We start from the raw sequence: 15091 nt of genomic DNA, 5'->3' as shown, positions 1-15091 counted from the left end.
TAAGATTTGCTTTCCCAAAATGCAGCACCTCGCATTTATCTGAATTAAACTTCATCTGCCACTTCTCAGCCCATTGGCCCATCTGGTCAAGATCCTGTTGTAATCTGAGGTAACCCTCTTCGCTGTCCACTACACTTCCAAATTTGGTGTCATCTGCAAACTTACTAACCGTACCGCTTATGCTTGCATCCAAATCATTTATGTTTCTGAGATGCTATCAGTTTTACTTAGCAATTCAAGAACCGGGGAATCCATGGTGCGCGGCACGGTGGCACAGTGGTTAGCACTGCTGCCTCGCAGCGCTGGGGACCCGGGTTCAATTCCCGCCTCAGGCGACTGACTGTGTGGAGTTTGCACATTCTCCCCGTGTCTGCGTGGGTTTCCTCCGGGTGCTCCGGTTTCCTCCCACAGTCCAAAGATGTGCAGGTCAGGTGAATTGGCCATGTTAAATTGTCCGTAGTGTTAGGTAAGGGGTAAATGTAGGGGTATGGGTGGGTTGCGCTTCGGCGGGTCGGTGTGGACTTGTTGGGCCGAAGGGCCTGTTTCCACACTGTAAAGTAATCTAATCTAATCTAATCTAAATGTAAAGTAATCTAATCATGTCAGGATTTTTGACAAGGTTAAAGTGACGAGCAGAGGCATGTGACTTTGGTTTATCCCTTAACGAGATGCTTAGATATCATTTGGTGTGTGGTATGAATGATGTAACTATACAAAAGCACCTACTGGCTAAAGCCCAACTGGACTTCAAACAGGCCCGATCACTGGCTTTATCATTGGAAAATATGGCAAGTGGAGCATATGAATTGCAGAGTAAAACTGAGCTTGGGAACACCACTTCAGTGCAGTCAATTGAATAGCCACATTCAGGACATATCCTGATTGGAGGGATCTCGGTCAGCCCACAGCAAAGCGCCAAAATAAAGCTAAGCCTTGGCCGAATGGTTAGACATTTTTTCAGGATCCGAGTCGGCAAGCCAGTATGTGGACTCAAAAGCAAGAGAGTCCTACCAGACATAAATTCAGTCAGAGAAATCATAGGCTGGCATCCAGGAGAGGGCACAGCCTGGTGAGTCCATCCTGTTTGGAACATCCAAATCAGAACCAATCAAAATCAATATCTGGGTATATGGTCACCCAGTTCTAATGGATGTCAATACAGGCGGGACTGTGTGAGTGGGCACAAAAGCAGTCTTTAACTAAACTTGCTCTGGACTCCAACCCTTAAGTTTGCACAAAACTTCAACTGGGCTAAAATCCTTTTGTAGGGAACCTTTACAGATTAGGGGTACAACTTCTGTTCTGGTCTCTTCAAATAAGCAACTGGTTCCGTTACCAGTTATTGTACTAAAAGACTCAGGCCTAAGCTTGATTGAGCAAAATTGACTGAGAGAGATTTACCAAAATTGGCTCAACATTTGAGTTGGGACACCATGTTGAGATTGTACAGGTAGTTAACATAGACACATAGGGAGCTGGTTTGGTCTCTGCTGGATATTGTGCACAGGTTCTAATCACCCTGTTATAGGAAGGAGATTACGAAACTGAAAAAAGATCAGAAAAGATTTCCCAGGGTGTTGCCAGGAATGAAGGATTTGAGTTATAAAACTATGCAAGATTGGCTGAGACTGTTTTCACTGGAGCATGTGAGATTGAGGGGTGACCTTATAGAAGGTTATAAAATCATGAGGGGCATTGATAAGATGAATAGCAAAGGTCTTTTCCCTACATGGGGGATATATTTTTAAGGTGAGAAGCGAAAGATTTAAAAAGGACATGAGGGGCAATTTCTTTTTACAGGGTGGTTTGTGTGTGGAATGAAATGCCAGAGGAAGCAGTGGATGCAAAGACATTTGGATAAGTACACAAATAGGAAAGGTTTAGAGGGCTATGAGCCAAACACAGGCAGGTGGGACTGGTTTATTTTGGGAACATGGATGGTGTGGACTAGTTGGATTGAAGGGTCCGTTTCCGTGTTGTATTACTCGATTACTCTGATTAAAAGTGCTCCGGCTTCCATTTACGTCCAGAAGCTTAGGTTATTTCTTGGGCTGGTAAATTATTATGGAAAGTTCATACATAACCTAAACCACATCCTGCCAGCTTTGCACCATCTCCTAAAAAAGGGTCAGCCTTGGAGATGGTCACAAAGTCAAATCAAAGCTTTCAGTGAAGTGACAAAATGGCAATCCTCTTCTAAAATGCTGGCACACTATGAGCTCAGGCGGATCTGGTGTTGACATGCAATGTACAAAAGCGGGGTGGTATTAGCTCATAGGTGGCCCAATGGAGAGGAATGCCCAATCGCGTATGCATCCAGGACTTTGGCTAATGCTGAGCGTAAATATGCCAGACAGACAAAGAAGGATTGGCAGTCATATTTGGAGTCAGGAAGTTCAACCAATATCTTTATTGATAGAAATTTGTGATAATAATGGACCATAAAACTCTACGAGGTCTGGTTGAAGAGGACAAGGCAGTACCACACATAGCTTCAGGCCAAATTCAGCATTAGCTTCTAATACTAAGTGCCTCTAATTACAAGTTGGAACACCGTCCTGGAGGCCAAGTAGTGATTACAGATATATTGAGCTGCTTCCCACCAGCAGATATACAATCGCTGGTACCATCAATGGAAAAGCCTGTGGTGGTCTTAAATTTTGTATACACACTTCCAGGCACAGCTGACAATATCAGACTTTGGGTGCAGAGAGATCCAGTCCTGGCAAAACTAAAACAGCTGGTGGTGATGGGAGAAATGAAAGGGCAATCACAACCAGAATTGAAACCTTTTTGGACCCAGAGCGACCAGCTCACAGTAGAGGACAGCAAGAGTGATTATCCTGAGCAATGGTCACTACCAGATACTGGCTGAACTCTACCAGAGTCATCCAGTGGTCTCCAAAATGAAGATGTTCGTGAGAGGATATGTCTGGTGACCAGGCTTGGATACAGACATAGCCACACTAATGGGCCAGTGCCCAGAGTGCTAAAAAGAACAAAAATTACCGTCAGCAGTTCCCCACATCTGGAACTCAGTCAGTGCGACGGTCCTGAACAAGAATGATGACATATGAAAGCCCGCAAATCCGCAAACGGCATGGGAACAAACCATGCTCAGTTCCACAGAACAGTTGGAAAGGCTCTGAACCCATGGGTTCACCTTCCCCATCACGAGATTCTGAATCTGAGATGGACATGGAGGATGTAGCCGCATCAATGTCTTTGCTTGCGGAAAAAGAGACTGAGTTCCTTCCGAGGAGTTTCTCTCATAAAAGCCAAGCTCCCGTGCGTTACATACTGCCTACACTGCACACCGAGTTTCGAGGAAGGACTTGATGCAGTGCTAAAATGCCCCAGGAGGCTCCCTAAGAGAAAAGGTCAACCTATGACTTCAGACTCAAAGGGGGAGGGATATTGTGATAGCAATGAGGTCAGCCAGGTGGATATCATAGAATATGAGTTCCCAGATTGGGGCTATTTATCTGGTCCAATCAGGGACCTCTGGCTGACAGATAACGAGGAATGTCAGACATTTCACTGTCAACGGGGGTGGTACCAGGGGACTGGAGAGTGGCGAATGTTGTGCCCCTGTTCAAAAAAGGGAATAGGGATAACCCCGGGAATTACAGGCCTGTTAGTCTTACTTCTGTGGTAGGCAAAGTAATGGAAAGGGTACTGAGGGATAGGATTTATGAGTATCTGGAAAGACACTGCTTGATTAGGGACAGCCAGCACGGATTTGTGAAGGGTAGGTCTTGCCTTACAAGTCTTATTGAATTCTTCGAGGAGGTGACCAAGCATGTGGATGAGGGAAGAGCAGTGGATGTAGTGTACATGGATTTCAGTAAGGCATTTGATAAGGTTCCCCATGGTAGGCTTATGCGGAAAGTCAGGAGGCATGGGATAGAGGGAAATTTGGCCAATTGGATAGAAAACTGGCTAACCGGTCGAAGGCAGAGAGTGGTGGTAGATGGTAAATATTCAGCCTGGAGCCCAGTTACAAGTGGAGTTCCGCAGGGATCAGTTCTGGGTCCTCTGCTGTTTGTAATTTTTATTAATGACTTAGATGAGGGAGTCGAAGGGTGGGTCAGTAAATTTGCAGATGATACGAAGATAGGTGGAGTTGTGGACAGTGAGGAGGGCTGTTGTCGGCTGCAGAGGGACTTAGATATGATGCAGAGCTGGGCTGCGGAGTGGCAGATGGAGTTCAACCCTGCCAAGTGTGAGGTTGTCCATTTTGGAAGAACAAATAAGTATGCGGAATACAGGGTTAATGGTAGTGTTCTTAGTCAGGTGGAGGAACAGAGGGATCTTGGGGTCTATGTACATCGATCTTTGAAGGTTGCCACTCAGGTGGATAGAGTTTGTAAGAAGGCCTATGGAGTATTATCGTTCATTAGCAGAGGGATTGAATTCAAGAGTCGTGAAGTGATGTTGCAGCTGTACAGGACTTTGGTTAGGCCACAGTTGGAGTACTGTGTGCAGTTCTGGTCGCCTCACTTTAGGAAAGATGTGGAAGCTTTGGAGAGGGTGCAGAGAAGATTTACCAGGATGTTGCCTGGAATGGAGAGGAAGTCGTACGAGGATCGGTTGAGAGTTCTCGGCCTTTTCTCGTTGGAACGGCGAAGGATGAGGGGTGACTTGATCGAGGTTTATAAGATGATCAGAGGAATAGATAGAGTAGACAGTCAGAAACGTTTTCCCCGGGTGCAACAGAGTTTTACAAGGGGACATAAATTTAAGGTGAAGGGTGGAAGGTATAGGGGAGATGTCAGGGGTGGGTTCTTTACCCAGAGAGTGGTGGGGGCATGGTATGCGCTGCCTGTGGGAGTGGTAGAGTGAGAATCTTTGGTGACCTTTAAGCGGCAATTGGATAGGTACATGGATGGGTGCTTAAGCTAGGACAAATGTTCGGCACAACATCGTGGGCCGAAGGGCCTGTTCTGTGCTGTATTGTTCTATGTTCTATGTTCTACTCTGACACACTGAGAGTTGTCTCTGAGGGAGCTGGACTAGTGTCAAGGACTTTCCATGTGTCAATAAAGGGTGACTTGGTTAAAAGATATCGGCTTCTGTGGAGTTATTTCAGAGGTCACCCCATAATCCTAAAGATTTTAAGCAACACCAGCATATTTATATGTTTTCATTATTTAATCCTTTTAGCTTCATCACTTCGCAAATACTATGGGTTTACATTTTTTAAATTAAGAAACCAAAATGAAAAGCCAAGTTCAAACTAGTAGGTAAATTAGAAAAGAGTGATCAAATGACACATGCCTGGGTTATAACAGACTCTAGATTGTCACAGGAATTGAAGTAGGAGTGTTGCAAATGGGCGACACGGGGGCTCAGCAGTTAGCACTGCTGTCTTGCAGCGCCAGGGACCCAGGTTCAACTCCAGCCTCAGGCTGTGGGGAGTTTGCACGTTCTCCCTGTGTCTGCGTGGGTTTTGTCCAGGTGCTCCGGCTTCCTCATACAGTCCAAAGATGTGCAGGTTAGGTGTATTGGACAGCGAAGAGGGTTACCTCAGATTACAACAGGATCTTGATCAGATGGACCAATGAGCTGAGGAGTGGTAGATGGAGTTTAATTTAGATAAATACGAGGTGCTACATTTTGGGAAAGCAAATTTTAGTAGGACTATACACTGAATAGTAAGGTCCTTGGGGGTGTTGCTGAACAAATAAACCTTGGAGTGCAGGTTTGTAGCTCCTTGAAAGTAGAGTCACAGGCAGATAGAATAGTGAAGAAGGCGTTTGGTAGGCGTTTCCTCTATTGGTTAGAGTATTGGGTACAGGAGTTGGGAGGCCATGTTGCGGCTGTACAGGACATTGGTAAGGTCACTTTTGGAATATTTCATGCAATTCTGGTTTCCTTCCTATCAGAAGGATACTGTGAAACTTGAAAGGGTTCAGAAAAGAGTTACAAGGATGTTGCCAGGGCTGGAGCATTTGAGCTATCGGGAGAGGTTGAATAGACTAGGGCTGTTTTCCTTGGAGTGTTAGAGGCTGGGGGGGGGGTGACCTTACAGAGGTTTATAAAATCATGAGGGGCATGGATAGGGTAAATACAAAAGGTTTTTCTGTGGGTTGGTGGAGTCCAGAACTAGAGGGCATAGGTTTAGGGTGAGAGGGGAAAGATATAAAAGAGACCTCAAGGGCAACTTTTTCACACAGAGGGTGGTACGTGTATGGAATGAGCTGCCAGAAGAAGTGGTGGAGGCTGGTACAATTGCAACATTTACGAGGCATTTGGATGGGTATATGAATAGGAAGGGTTTGGAGGGATATAGGCCGGGTGCTGGCAGGTGGGACTAGATTGGGTTAGGATATCTGGTCAGCATGGACGAGTTGGACTGAAGGGCTTGTTTCCATATATTTGGTACTCTGCAAATAAACTCTGTTTTGTTTAAAGTTGCATGGTTTGACCAATTGCATCACTCCTGGGATATCCACCTTACATCTACCAAAACAACTAAAAACGTTAGGGTCTGGGATACCTTCTTAAAACATTTTAAGGTGGTCTGGTCTGGTCAAGAATACAGTCTAAGGACAGATCATATCGATCAGCCATGTGTTTTCACATGATAAGCAGGATGAAAGATGAGCTGATCAAAGTGTTTACAGGGAGGTGATAGCTTATTTACAGCAAACCTATTTTCTCTAGTTGCAGAATCTGGAACAAGAGAGCTGCATGTTTTAGCTATGGTTAAAAAGAGGGAAAACCATGGCATAAATCAGGCAGCAGAAATGTGGAAACATGCCCCACACTAAGTCTGTGGATGTTCTACTATCATGCAGACTGGTCCATGTGTAGGCATTTCCATCCATACACACTCACACACTCACACAAACATGCCCTTGCATAGAAACACGCACATCATTAATGGGCACACCCACACAGACCACTCCCACAAAAGTGCACACCTACACAATGACACACCTACATACACACACAGACAGACAGATGCACTCCAACACACATAGATACACTTACCCTCATCACACACATACATAGACACACCCAGGCACAGACACAACAGTCATATCCACTCACAAATACATGGACACACAGAGAATTGCATACACACTGACACGTCCACACACAGACCACACAAACATGTCCATACACAGATGCATACTTACTCAGTAACATGTACACACAAACATATCAACATACAGATACACACTACTTGTTGTGTACAGCAGTTACAATGTGAGCTGAGAGTGGAATCTGAGATCACAAGGTGAGGTCTATCCATAATGTGAGAATGTTGGAAGAACAGTATTGTGTGCTTCATCTTAGGCTGTGTCTGCTGTCTCATGGGAGATCATGCTGCATTTGCTGTATGGTATAATTAGTTATGAAATATTCTGTAATGAACTGACTGATTGTCCATTGAGACTCCAGCACTGCCTAAGATGAAGTGGCACTGGAAATCAGTCTTGTTGATGAACACCAGTCAGAATGATTGGTGGCAGCAAATTTACCACCAATAAATGTGCAGTGCGGGGAATCAATATTTAAATATCATTGAGGACAGTCCCTTACCCCACTGATAGAGCTGGGCCTCTGCCAGGCTGCTGTGTTCAATTTGACAGGAGTATTGATCCTCATCCCCAGCATTGATCTCAATCTCTTTCTGGATCTGATGGGTCCCATAATGGTTCGGTAGAACCCCGAGGATTGGGTCTCAGACATGACCTCTCCATTCCGTAGCCAGGTCACCTCGATGTCTACAGGATCAAACCCAGTGACCAGGCAGGAGAGAGTGAGTGGCTTGTCCTGACCATTGGGCTCCCTCCTGGAGATGAACACTTCAGGCTGAACTGTGATGGGAAAGGGTGAAACCACAAACAACAGACAGACACTGAATGGAATGGGAGAGCGGTTTCATAGATCAGTGAGGTTAGATCAGAACATGGCATAAAAACAGAAATACATACCTTTCCTTGAGAAATATTCCTTTCCTGCTTGCAAATACTTATTCAAATATTCAATGTAACTTTCTTGCAGATATGATTCCCAGTAGTTGTTCCAGGCTTGATCCGAATCCCATTTCTCTTTCGTTTGCACTGCAAAGTGATTTGCTGCAACCCACCTCATTCTGTCTGGTTCTAAACTAATGTAATCCTTTCCATCAAATCCAAAACTCATCCATCTCTTCATGGAGCCGTCATCACTGACCTCAGCTGAACGGGTCCATTGGAAAATATGAATTCCTGTGAGTGACCAACAGGGGTCAGTAATCAATCATTAATAGATAATCAGAATCTGATCAGAGGGAGGGGGGAATGTTATATCATTTAGAAATGGTGGATGAGTGTCACATTCTGATCAGAAGGAAAAGGGGATCTAATATTAGATATAAATTGGGATCAGTGTCACTGATTTGGGTCATAACATTTCAGGGACAGATGACCTCTAAAAGAATCAGAAGTTTGGTAATGGTGAGGGATGACACAGTTAATCAAAGATGGTACATGTGCAATAGTTACAAATGATCTTGGTTTCAGACATTGAGACGTTGAATATCAGATCAGGTGGAAGTGAGGGATAGTAGGGGGAATGAATTATTTGTAGCAGTGGTCCCTAGTTCCATGAACAGTAAACAGTGAACTTACAAGAAGAAATGCTGATTGCTGTGACAATACAATGATAATTGTAGTCAATTTAATTTACATAGCAAGTGGAAAAATAAGATTGACACTGGTAGGTTGGATGAACAGGTCATAGTTTGCTTTTGAGCAAGTTTTTCTTTCGAGAAGCACATTTAGGAACCAACAGAGAACAGGTTATGTTAGGCTTCGAATTGTGTAATGTGACAGGATAAATCATGAACCTCAGAGCAAAGGTACATATAGAAAGCAGCAAACACAAATATAAAGAAACATTTTAAGGGGAGTACTGTGGTTAACAAAAGAAGCTAATGAAAGCATCAAAGTCAAGGAAAAAGCACAGAATTACTTAAAGGTGAATGGCAGATCAGATGGTTGAACAGAGTCTAAGGAGCAGCAGAGAACGGTTCAAAGATTAATCATTTAGAAAGAAAATAATGAATGAAAAGCAGCTAGCTACATATGTGAAAATGGACAGCAATTTATTACAGGTATTAAAAATAGAAAGATTATGTAAAGTTAGTGCTGGTCCTCTCAAGAGTGAAATGGGAAATTAATAAGAAAATGGTGAATGAAATAAAGACATAATTTCCTGTTGCCTTCACTACAGAGAGTACAAAACCAGTTGAGTCTTAGCTGTAAACCAGGAAGTGGAAGGGGGAGAGGAACTTGGTTAAATTACAATCATTGGGGAAGGGATATTCAAGAGGTGATGGGGAGGTGATGGCAGTGGTACTATCACTAGAGACTGGTAATCCAGAAATTCAGCTGATGTTCTCAGGACTCAGGTTCAAACCTTCCTGTGGCAGATAATGGAATTTGAATTTAATAAAAATACCTGGAATTAAGAAATGACTGATCACCATGAAGCCATTGTTGATTGTCAGAAAACCCATCTGGCTCATTAATGTTCTTCAGGTACAAAAACCAGCCATCCCCACCTGGTGACTCCAACTTCCCTCTGAAATGGCAGAGCAAGCCACTCCGTGTAACAATCGCAATGAAGTCTCAAGAAGAAATGGAACTGGATAGACCATCTGGCATTGACGTAGGCACCGGCAACAACAACTGCAGAAGCAGCTCTGTTGACCCTGCAAAGACCTCCTCATGAACATCGGTGGATAGTGCCAAAATCAGGAGAGTTGTCTCACAGACTAAGCAAGCAACAGCCTCATGGAATCATAACTTACTGACAATGTCCCAGACACCACCATCGCCATCAGTGGATATGTCCTGTCTCAACGGCAGGACAGACCCAGCAGAGGTAGCAGCACGATGGTTTATAGTTGGGAGAGAGTTGCAAAAGGAGTCTCCAACATCAGCTCTGGACACCATGAAGTCTTATGTCTTCAGGTTAAATATGGTAAGAAAACCACCTGCTGATTACCGTGGACCATCCTCCCTTGGCTAATGAATCAGCAGTCCCCCATGAGCGTCGGAGGCCGAGGGATGACCTTATAGAGGTTTCCAAATTATGAGGCGCATGGATATGTAAGCACGGACGGGCTGGACTGAAGGGTCTGTTTCCATGCTGTACATTTCTATGACTCTATGTTGAACAACACTTGGAGGAAGCTTGAGGGTGGCAAGGGCACAGAATGTATTCTGGGTGGGAGATTTCAGTGTCCACCAACAAGAGTGGCTCGGTAGCAGTACTACTGATTGAGCTGGTTGGGTCCTAAACGACATAGCTGCTAGACTGGGTGGTGAGAAAACCAACATGAGGGAAGAACATACTTGACCTCCTCCTCATCAATCTGCCAGCAGCAGATACATCTGTCCATGTCAGTATTGATACGAGTGACCACCACATGGTCTTTATGGAGATGAAGTCCTGCCTTCATAACCTCCAGCATGTTGTGTGACACTCTCACCATGCTAAATGGACAGATTTGGCAGCTCAAGTCTGAGGTGCTGTGGTCCATCAACAGCAAACGAATTGTACTTCAACACAATCTGCAAACCCATGGCCTGGCACATCATCAAGTCAGGAGATCAACCCTGGTTCAATGGAGAGTGCAGGAGGGCTTGCAAGGAGCAGTATTAGGCTTACCTGAAAATGAGGTGTCAATGTGGTGAAGCTACCAAACAGGACAACGTGCACACCAAACAGCATAAGTAGCAAGAGATCAACAGAGATATGTAATCCCACAACCAATAGATCAGGTCTAAGCGTGAATGGTGATGGAAAATTAGACAACTCACTGGTGGAGAATGCTCCACAAAATTCCCCATTCTTAATGATGGAAGAGTCCAATATATCAGCACAAAAGAAAAGGCTGAAGCATTAGCAGAAAATTTTAGCCAGAAGTGTTGAGTGGATGATCCATCTTGGACTCCTCTTTGGTCCCAAGCATCACTGGCTGTCTTCAGCCAATTCAATCCACTCCATATAATATCAATGAATGCTTGAAGGCTGGATACTGCAAGGCTATTTGTCCTTACAATGTTACAGCAATAGTACTGAAGACTTGTGCTGCAGAACTTGCTGCTCCCCTAGCCAAGCTACAACACTGGCATCTACCCAACAAGGTGTAAACGTGCAAAAGAGTGTCCTGAGAATAAAAGGCAGGACAAATCTCACCCAGCAAATTACCGTCCCATCAGTCTACTCTCAATCATTTGTAAAGTGATGGAAGGTGTCATCAAAGTGCTATCGAGCAGCTCCTGCTCAGCAATACCTTTCTCAGTGGCACCCAGTTTGGGCTCTGCCAGGGTCACTCAGCTCCTGACCTCAATACAGCCTTGGTTCGAACATAGACAAAGAGCTAAGTTCCACAGATGAGGTGAGAGTGACTTCGGGGGGAGGGGGGATAGTTGGAGTTAGACCTGGCACATAGGAGGATGGTTGTGGTTGTTGGAGGGCAGTCATCTCAGCTCCAGGACATCTCGGCATGAATCCTTGCCCTAGGCCCAATCATCTTCAGGTGCTTTATCAATGACCTTCCCTCCATCAGTTGTGGGAATATTCACCAATGATTGCACAATGTTCAGCACCATTCGTGACTCCTCAGACACTGAAGAAGTCCATGTCCAAATGCAACAAGACCTGGACAATATTCAGGTTTGGGTTGACAAGTGACAAGTAACATTTACGCTATACAAACGCCAGGCTATGACCATCACCAACAAGAGACAATCTAACCATCGTTCCTTGAGATTGAATAGTATTGCCATCACTGGACTTCCCATTATCAACATCCTGGGAGTTATCATTGGCTAGAAACTAGCCAGGCACATTATATGATTACAATGGCTAAAAGGGCAGGTCAGAGGTTGGGAATAGTGTAGCAAGTAACTCCCTCCTGACTCCCCAAAGCCTGTCCACCACCTACCAGGCAGAAATCAGGAGTGTGATGGAATACTCTCCACTTAACTGGAGGGGGGCATGCTCAAACAGTCAAGAAGCTTGACACCATCCAGGACATGGAGAGTTGCGGTGATGGAGAGTTGCTTTTCAGACTGGGTGCCTTTGACCAGCAGAGTGCCACAAGGATAGATGTTGGATTCACTGCTTTTCGTCACTGATATAAATGATTTGAATGTGAATACAGGAAGTATGGTTAGTAACTTTATAGATAACACCAAAATAGATGGTGCTGAGCGCAGTGAAGAAGGTTAACTCAGACTACAATGGTACCGTGATCAGATGGGCTAATGGGCCGAGGAGTGGCAGATGGAGTTTAATTTAGATAAATATGAAGTGTTGCACTTTGCTAAGGCAAACCAAGGCAGTAGTTAATGAAGGTAGGGCCTTAGGGAGTGTTGCCAAATGAAGAGACCGAGGGGTGCAGATGCATAGTTCCTTGAAAGTGGAGTCACAGGGAGACAGGGTACTGCAGACCATTTGACATGCGTGCCTTCACTGGTTAGTGCATTGAATATGGGAGTTCGGGGGATGTCATGTGTGACTGTACAGGACATTGGTTAGGCCACTTTGAGAATAGTGCATCAGTTCTGGTCTCCTTCCTATCAGAAGGATGTTGTGAAACTTGAACGGGATCAGAAAAGATTTACGAGAATGTTGCGAGGGTCGGAGGGTTTAAGCTCCAGGGAGAGACTTAATGGGGATGGACAGTTTTCCCCGGAGCATTCAGAGGCTAAGGGATGACCTAATAAATATTTATAAAATTATAAGGGGCATGGGTAATGTGAATAGCCAAGGTCTTTTTGCCAGGTAGGGGAGTCCAAACCTAGAGGGCAGAGGTTTAAGGTGAGAGGGGCAACATTTAAAAGGAACCTTAGGGGCAACGTGTTCACGCAGAGCTGCCAGAGGAGGTGGTGGAGGCTGGTACAATTACAATATTTAACATGCATCTGGGTGAGTACCTGAGCAGGAAGATTTTGGAGAGATAATGGGCCAAATGCTGGTAAATGGGACGAGATCAATCTAGGATATCTTGTTGGTGTGGACAAGTTGGACTGAAGTCTTTGTTTCCAGGCTGTAGGGCAGCATGGTGGGTCAAGTGTTAGCACTGCTGCCTCATAGCACCACCTGGACCCGGGTTAGATTCCAACCTCGGGCAACTGTCTGCGTGGAGTTTACACATTCTCCCCGTATCAGCGTGGCTTTCCTCTGAGTGCTCCAGTTTCCCCCCACCGTCCAAAGTTGTGCAGATTAGGTGGACTAGCCATGCCTTGGGAAATACACGGTGATAGGATAGGGGGATGGGTCTGAGTGGGATAGTCTTTAGAGGGTCGATGTAGTCCTGTTGGGCCAAATAACTTGTGTCCACACTGTAGGGATTCTATGGACTCGATGTTGGAGGCAGTTTAGAGGAGACTGGTACCTGGAAGGAGTGGGTTCTCTTCTCTTTTGGATAGACTGGTCAAGCTTCTGATCCAGTTGGAAGAGTCAGGAGTGCTTTAATTAAAGTACCTAACATCCTGATTGGTCTTGAGAAGCTGGATAAGTATCGGATGTTTTCTTCTATGAGTAAGTCACAACTGATGGGAGCATTGTTAACAAATAGGGTCTCCCTATTAGGACAGAGTTGACAAGAGATTTATTCTCCCAGAGGTTGGGAAACATTAGAACACTGCCTCAGTAAGGAATCTAGTAGCAGATTGACATGGGGGATTAGAGTCACAGTCTGATCAGAGAGGAAAGGGAATCCAACATCAGATAGAAAAAGTGGATTCAAGTCACAATCCGATCAGAGGGGAAAGGAGATCAAGCTTCAGAAATGGAGGATTGGAGTCACTGTCTGATCAGATGGAAGGGGATCTGTATTAGATAGAAATTGCAGATTGATGTCAGAAGTAGATCAGAGGGAAAGAGGATCTCATAGGAGGTATAAATGGGGCGTAAATGTCACAGAGTGATCAGAGGGCAAAGGGATTCGAGTATCAAATAGAAATGGGGTGAAAGGGACAGTGTGATTAGAGGGGAAAGGGGTCAAGTATCAAATAGAAATGAAGGATCAGAATCACAATCTGAACAGAAGATAAAGGCGACCTGGTATCTGATCCAAATGGGAAATTACATTCACAGCCTGGTCAAAGGGGCAAGGGATTTAATATCAGACAGAACTGAGGGATTAGCATCACAATCTGGTCAGAAGGAAAGGGGAACGAGTCTCAGAGAGAAAAGGGAGATTAAAGTGATAGTCTAATCAGAGGAGAAAGGGGCTAAGTATCAATTTAAGGTGATTATTAGACTCTTCAACAAAGGAGTCAGTGCTGGGGGATGGACTGAGTGGAGAGATCCAGGGGTCAGTGCTGGGGGTTGGACTGAGTGGAGGGATCCAGGGGTCAGTGCTGGAGGATAGACTGAGTGGAGTGACCCAGGGGTCAGTGCTGGGAGATGGACTGAGTAGAGTGACTCAGGGATGGACTGAGTGGAGTGACACAGGGGTCAGTGTTGGGGATGGACTGAGTGGACTGACCCAGGGGTCAGAGCTGGGGCAAGGACTAGTGGAGTGACATAGTGGTCAGTGTTGGGGGATGGACTGAGTGGAGTGACCCAGGGGTCAGTGCTGGGAGATGGACTGAGTGCAGTGACCCAGTGGTCAGTGATGGACTGAGTGGAGTGACCCAGGGATCAGTGCTGGGAGATGGACTGACTGGAGGGACCCAGGGGTCAGTGCTGTGAGATGGACTAAGTGGAGTGACCCAGGGGTCAGTGCTGGGGGATGGACTGAGTGGAGTGACCCAGGGGTTAGTGCTGGGGGATGGACTGAGTGGAGTGACCCAGGGGTCAGTGCTGGGGATGGACTGAGTGGAGTGACCCAGGGGGCAGAGCTGGCAGAAGGAATGGGTGGACTGACCCAGGGGTCAGAGCTGGGGCATGGACTAGTGGAGTGACCTCTTGGTCAGTGTTGGGGGATTGACTGAGTGGAGAGACCTAAGGGTCAGTGTTGGAGGATGGACTGAGTGGAGGGACCCAGGGGTCAGTGCTGGGAGAAAGACTGAGTGGAGTGACCCAGGGGTCAGTGCTGGGGGATGGACTGAGTGGAGTGACCCAGGGG

General features: G+C 45.6%; 1 protein-coding gene across 1 annotated transcript in view; it reads right to left on the bottom strand.

Moving 5' to 3' along the window:
* Positions 1 to 8249, bottom strand: part of LOC122541307 (patr class I histocompatibility antigen, B-2 alpha chain-like) — an 11997-nt gene extending 3748 nt beyond the window's left edge. The window contains exons 1-2 of the mRNA XM_043677938.1: positions 7950 to 8249; positions 7555 to 7832 (exon numbers count right to left, since the gene is read on the bottom strand). Of these exons, the coding sequence (XP_043533873.1) occupies positions 7555 to 7832; positions 7950 to 8172 (501 nt within the window). The 5' untranslated portion in view covers positions 8173 to 8249. The remainder of the gene's footprint in view (positions 1 to 7554; positions 7833 to 7949) is intronic.
* Positions 8250 to 15091: the final 6842 nt, after the last annotated feature.

The sequence above is a fragment of the Chiloscyllium plagiosum genome, chromosome 37 (genome assembly GCF_004010195.1).
Source record: "Chiloscyllium plagiosum isolate BGI_BamShark_2017 chromosome 37, ASM401019v2, whole genome shotgun sequence".
Taxonomy (NCBI): domain Eukaryota; kingdom Metazoa; phylum Chordata; class Chondrichthyes; order Orectolobiformes; family Hemiscylliidae; genus Chiloscyllium; species Chiloscyllium plagiosum.
Note: the sequence above shows the minus strand (reverse complement) of the source record. Positions and strands in the feature narration are given on the sequence as shown.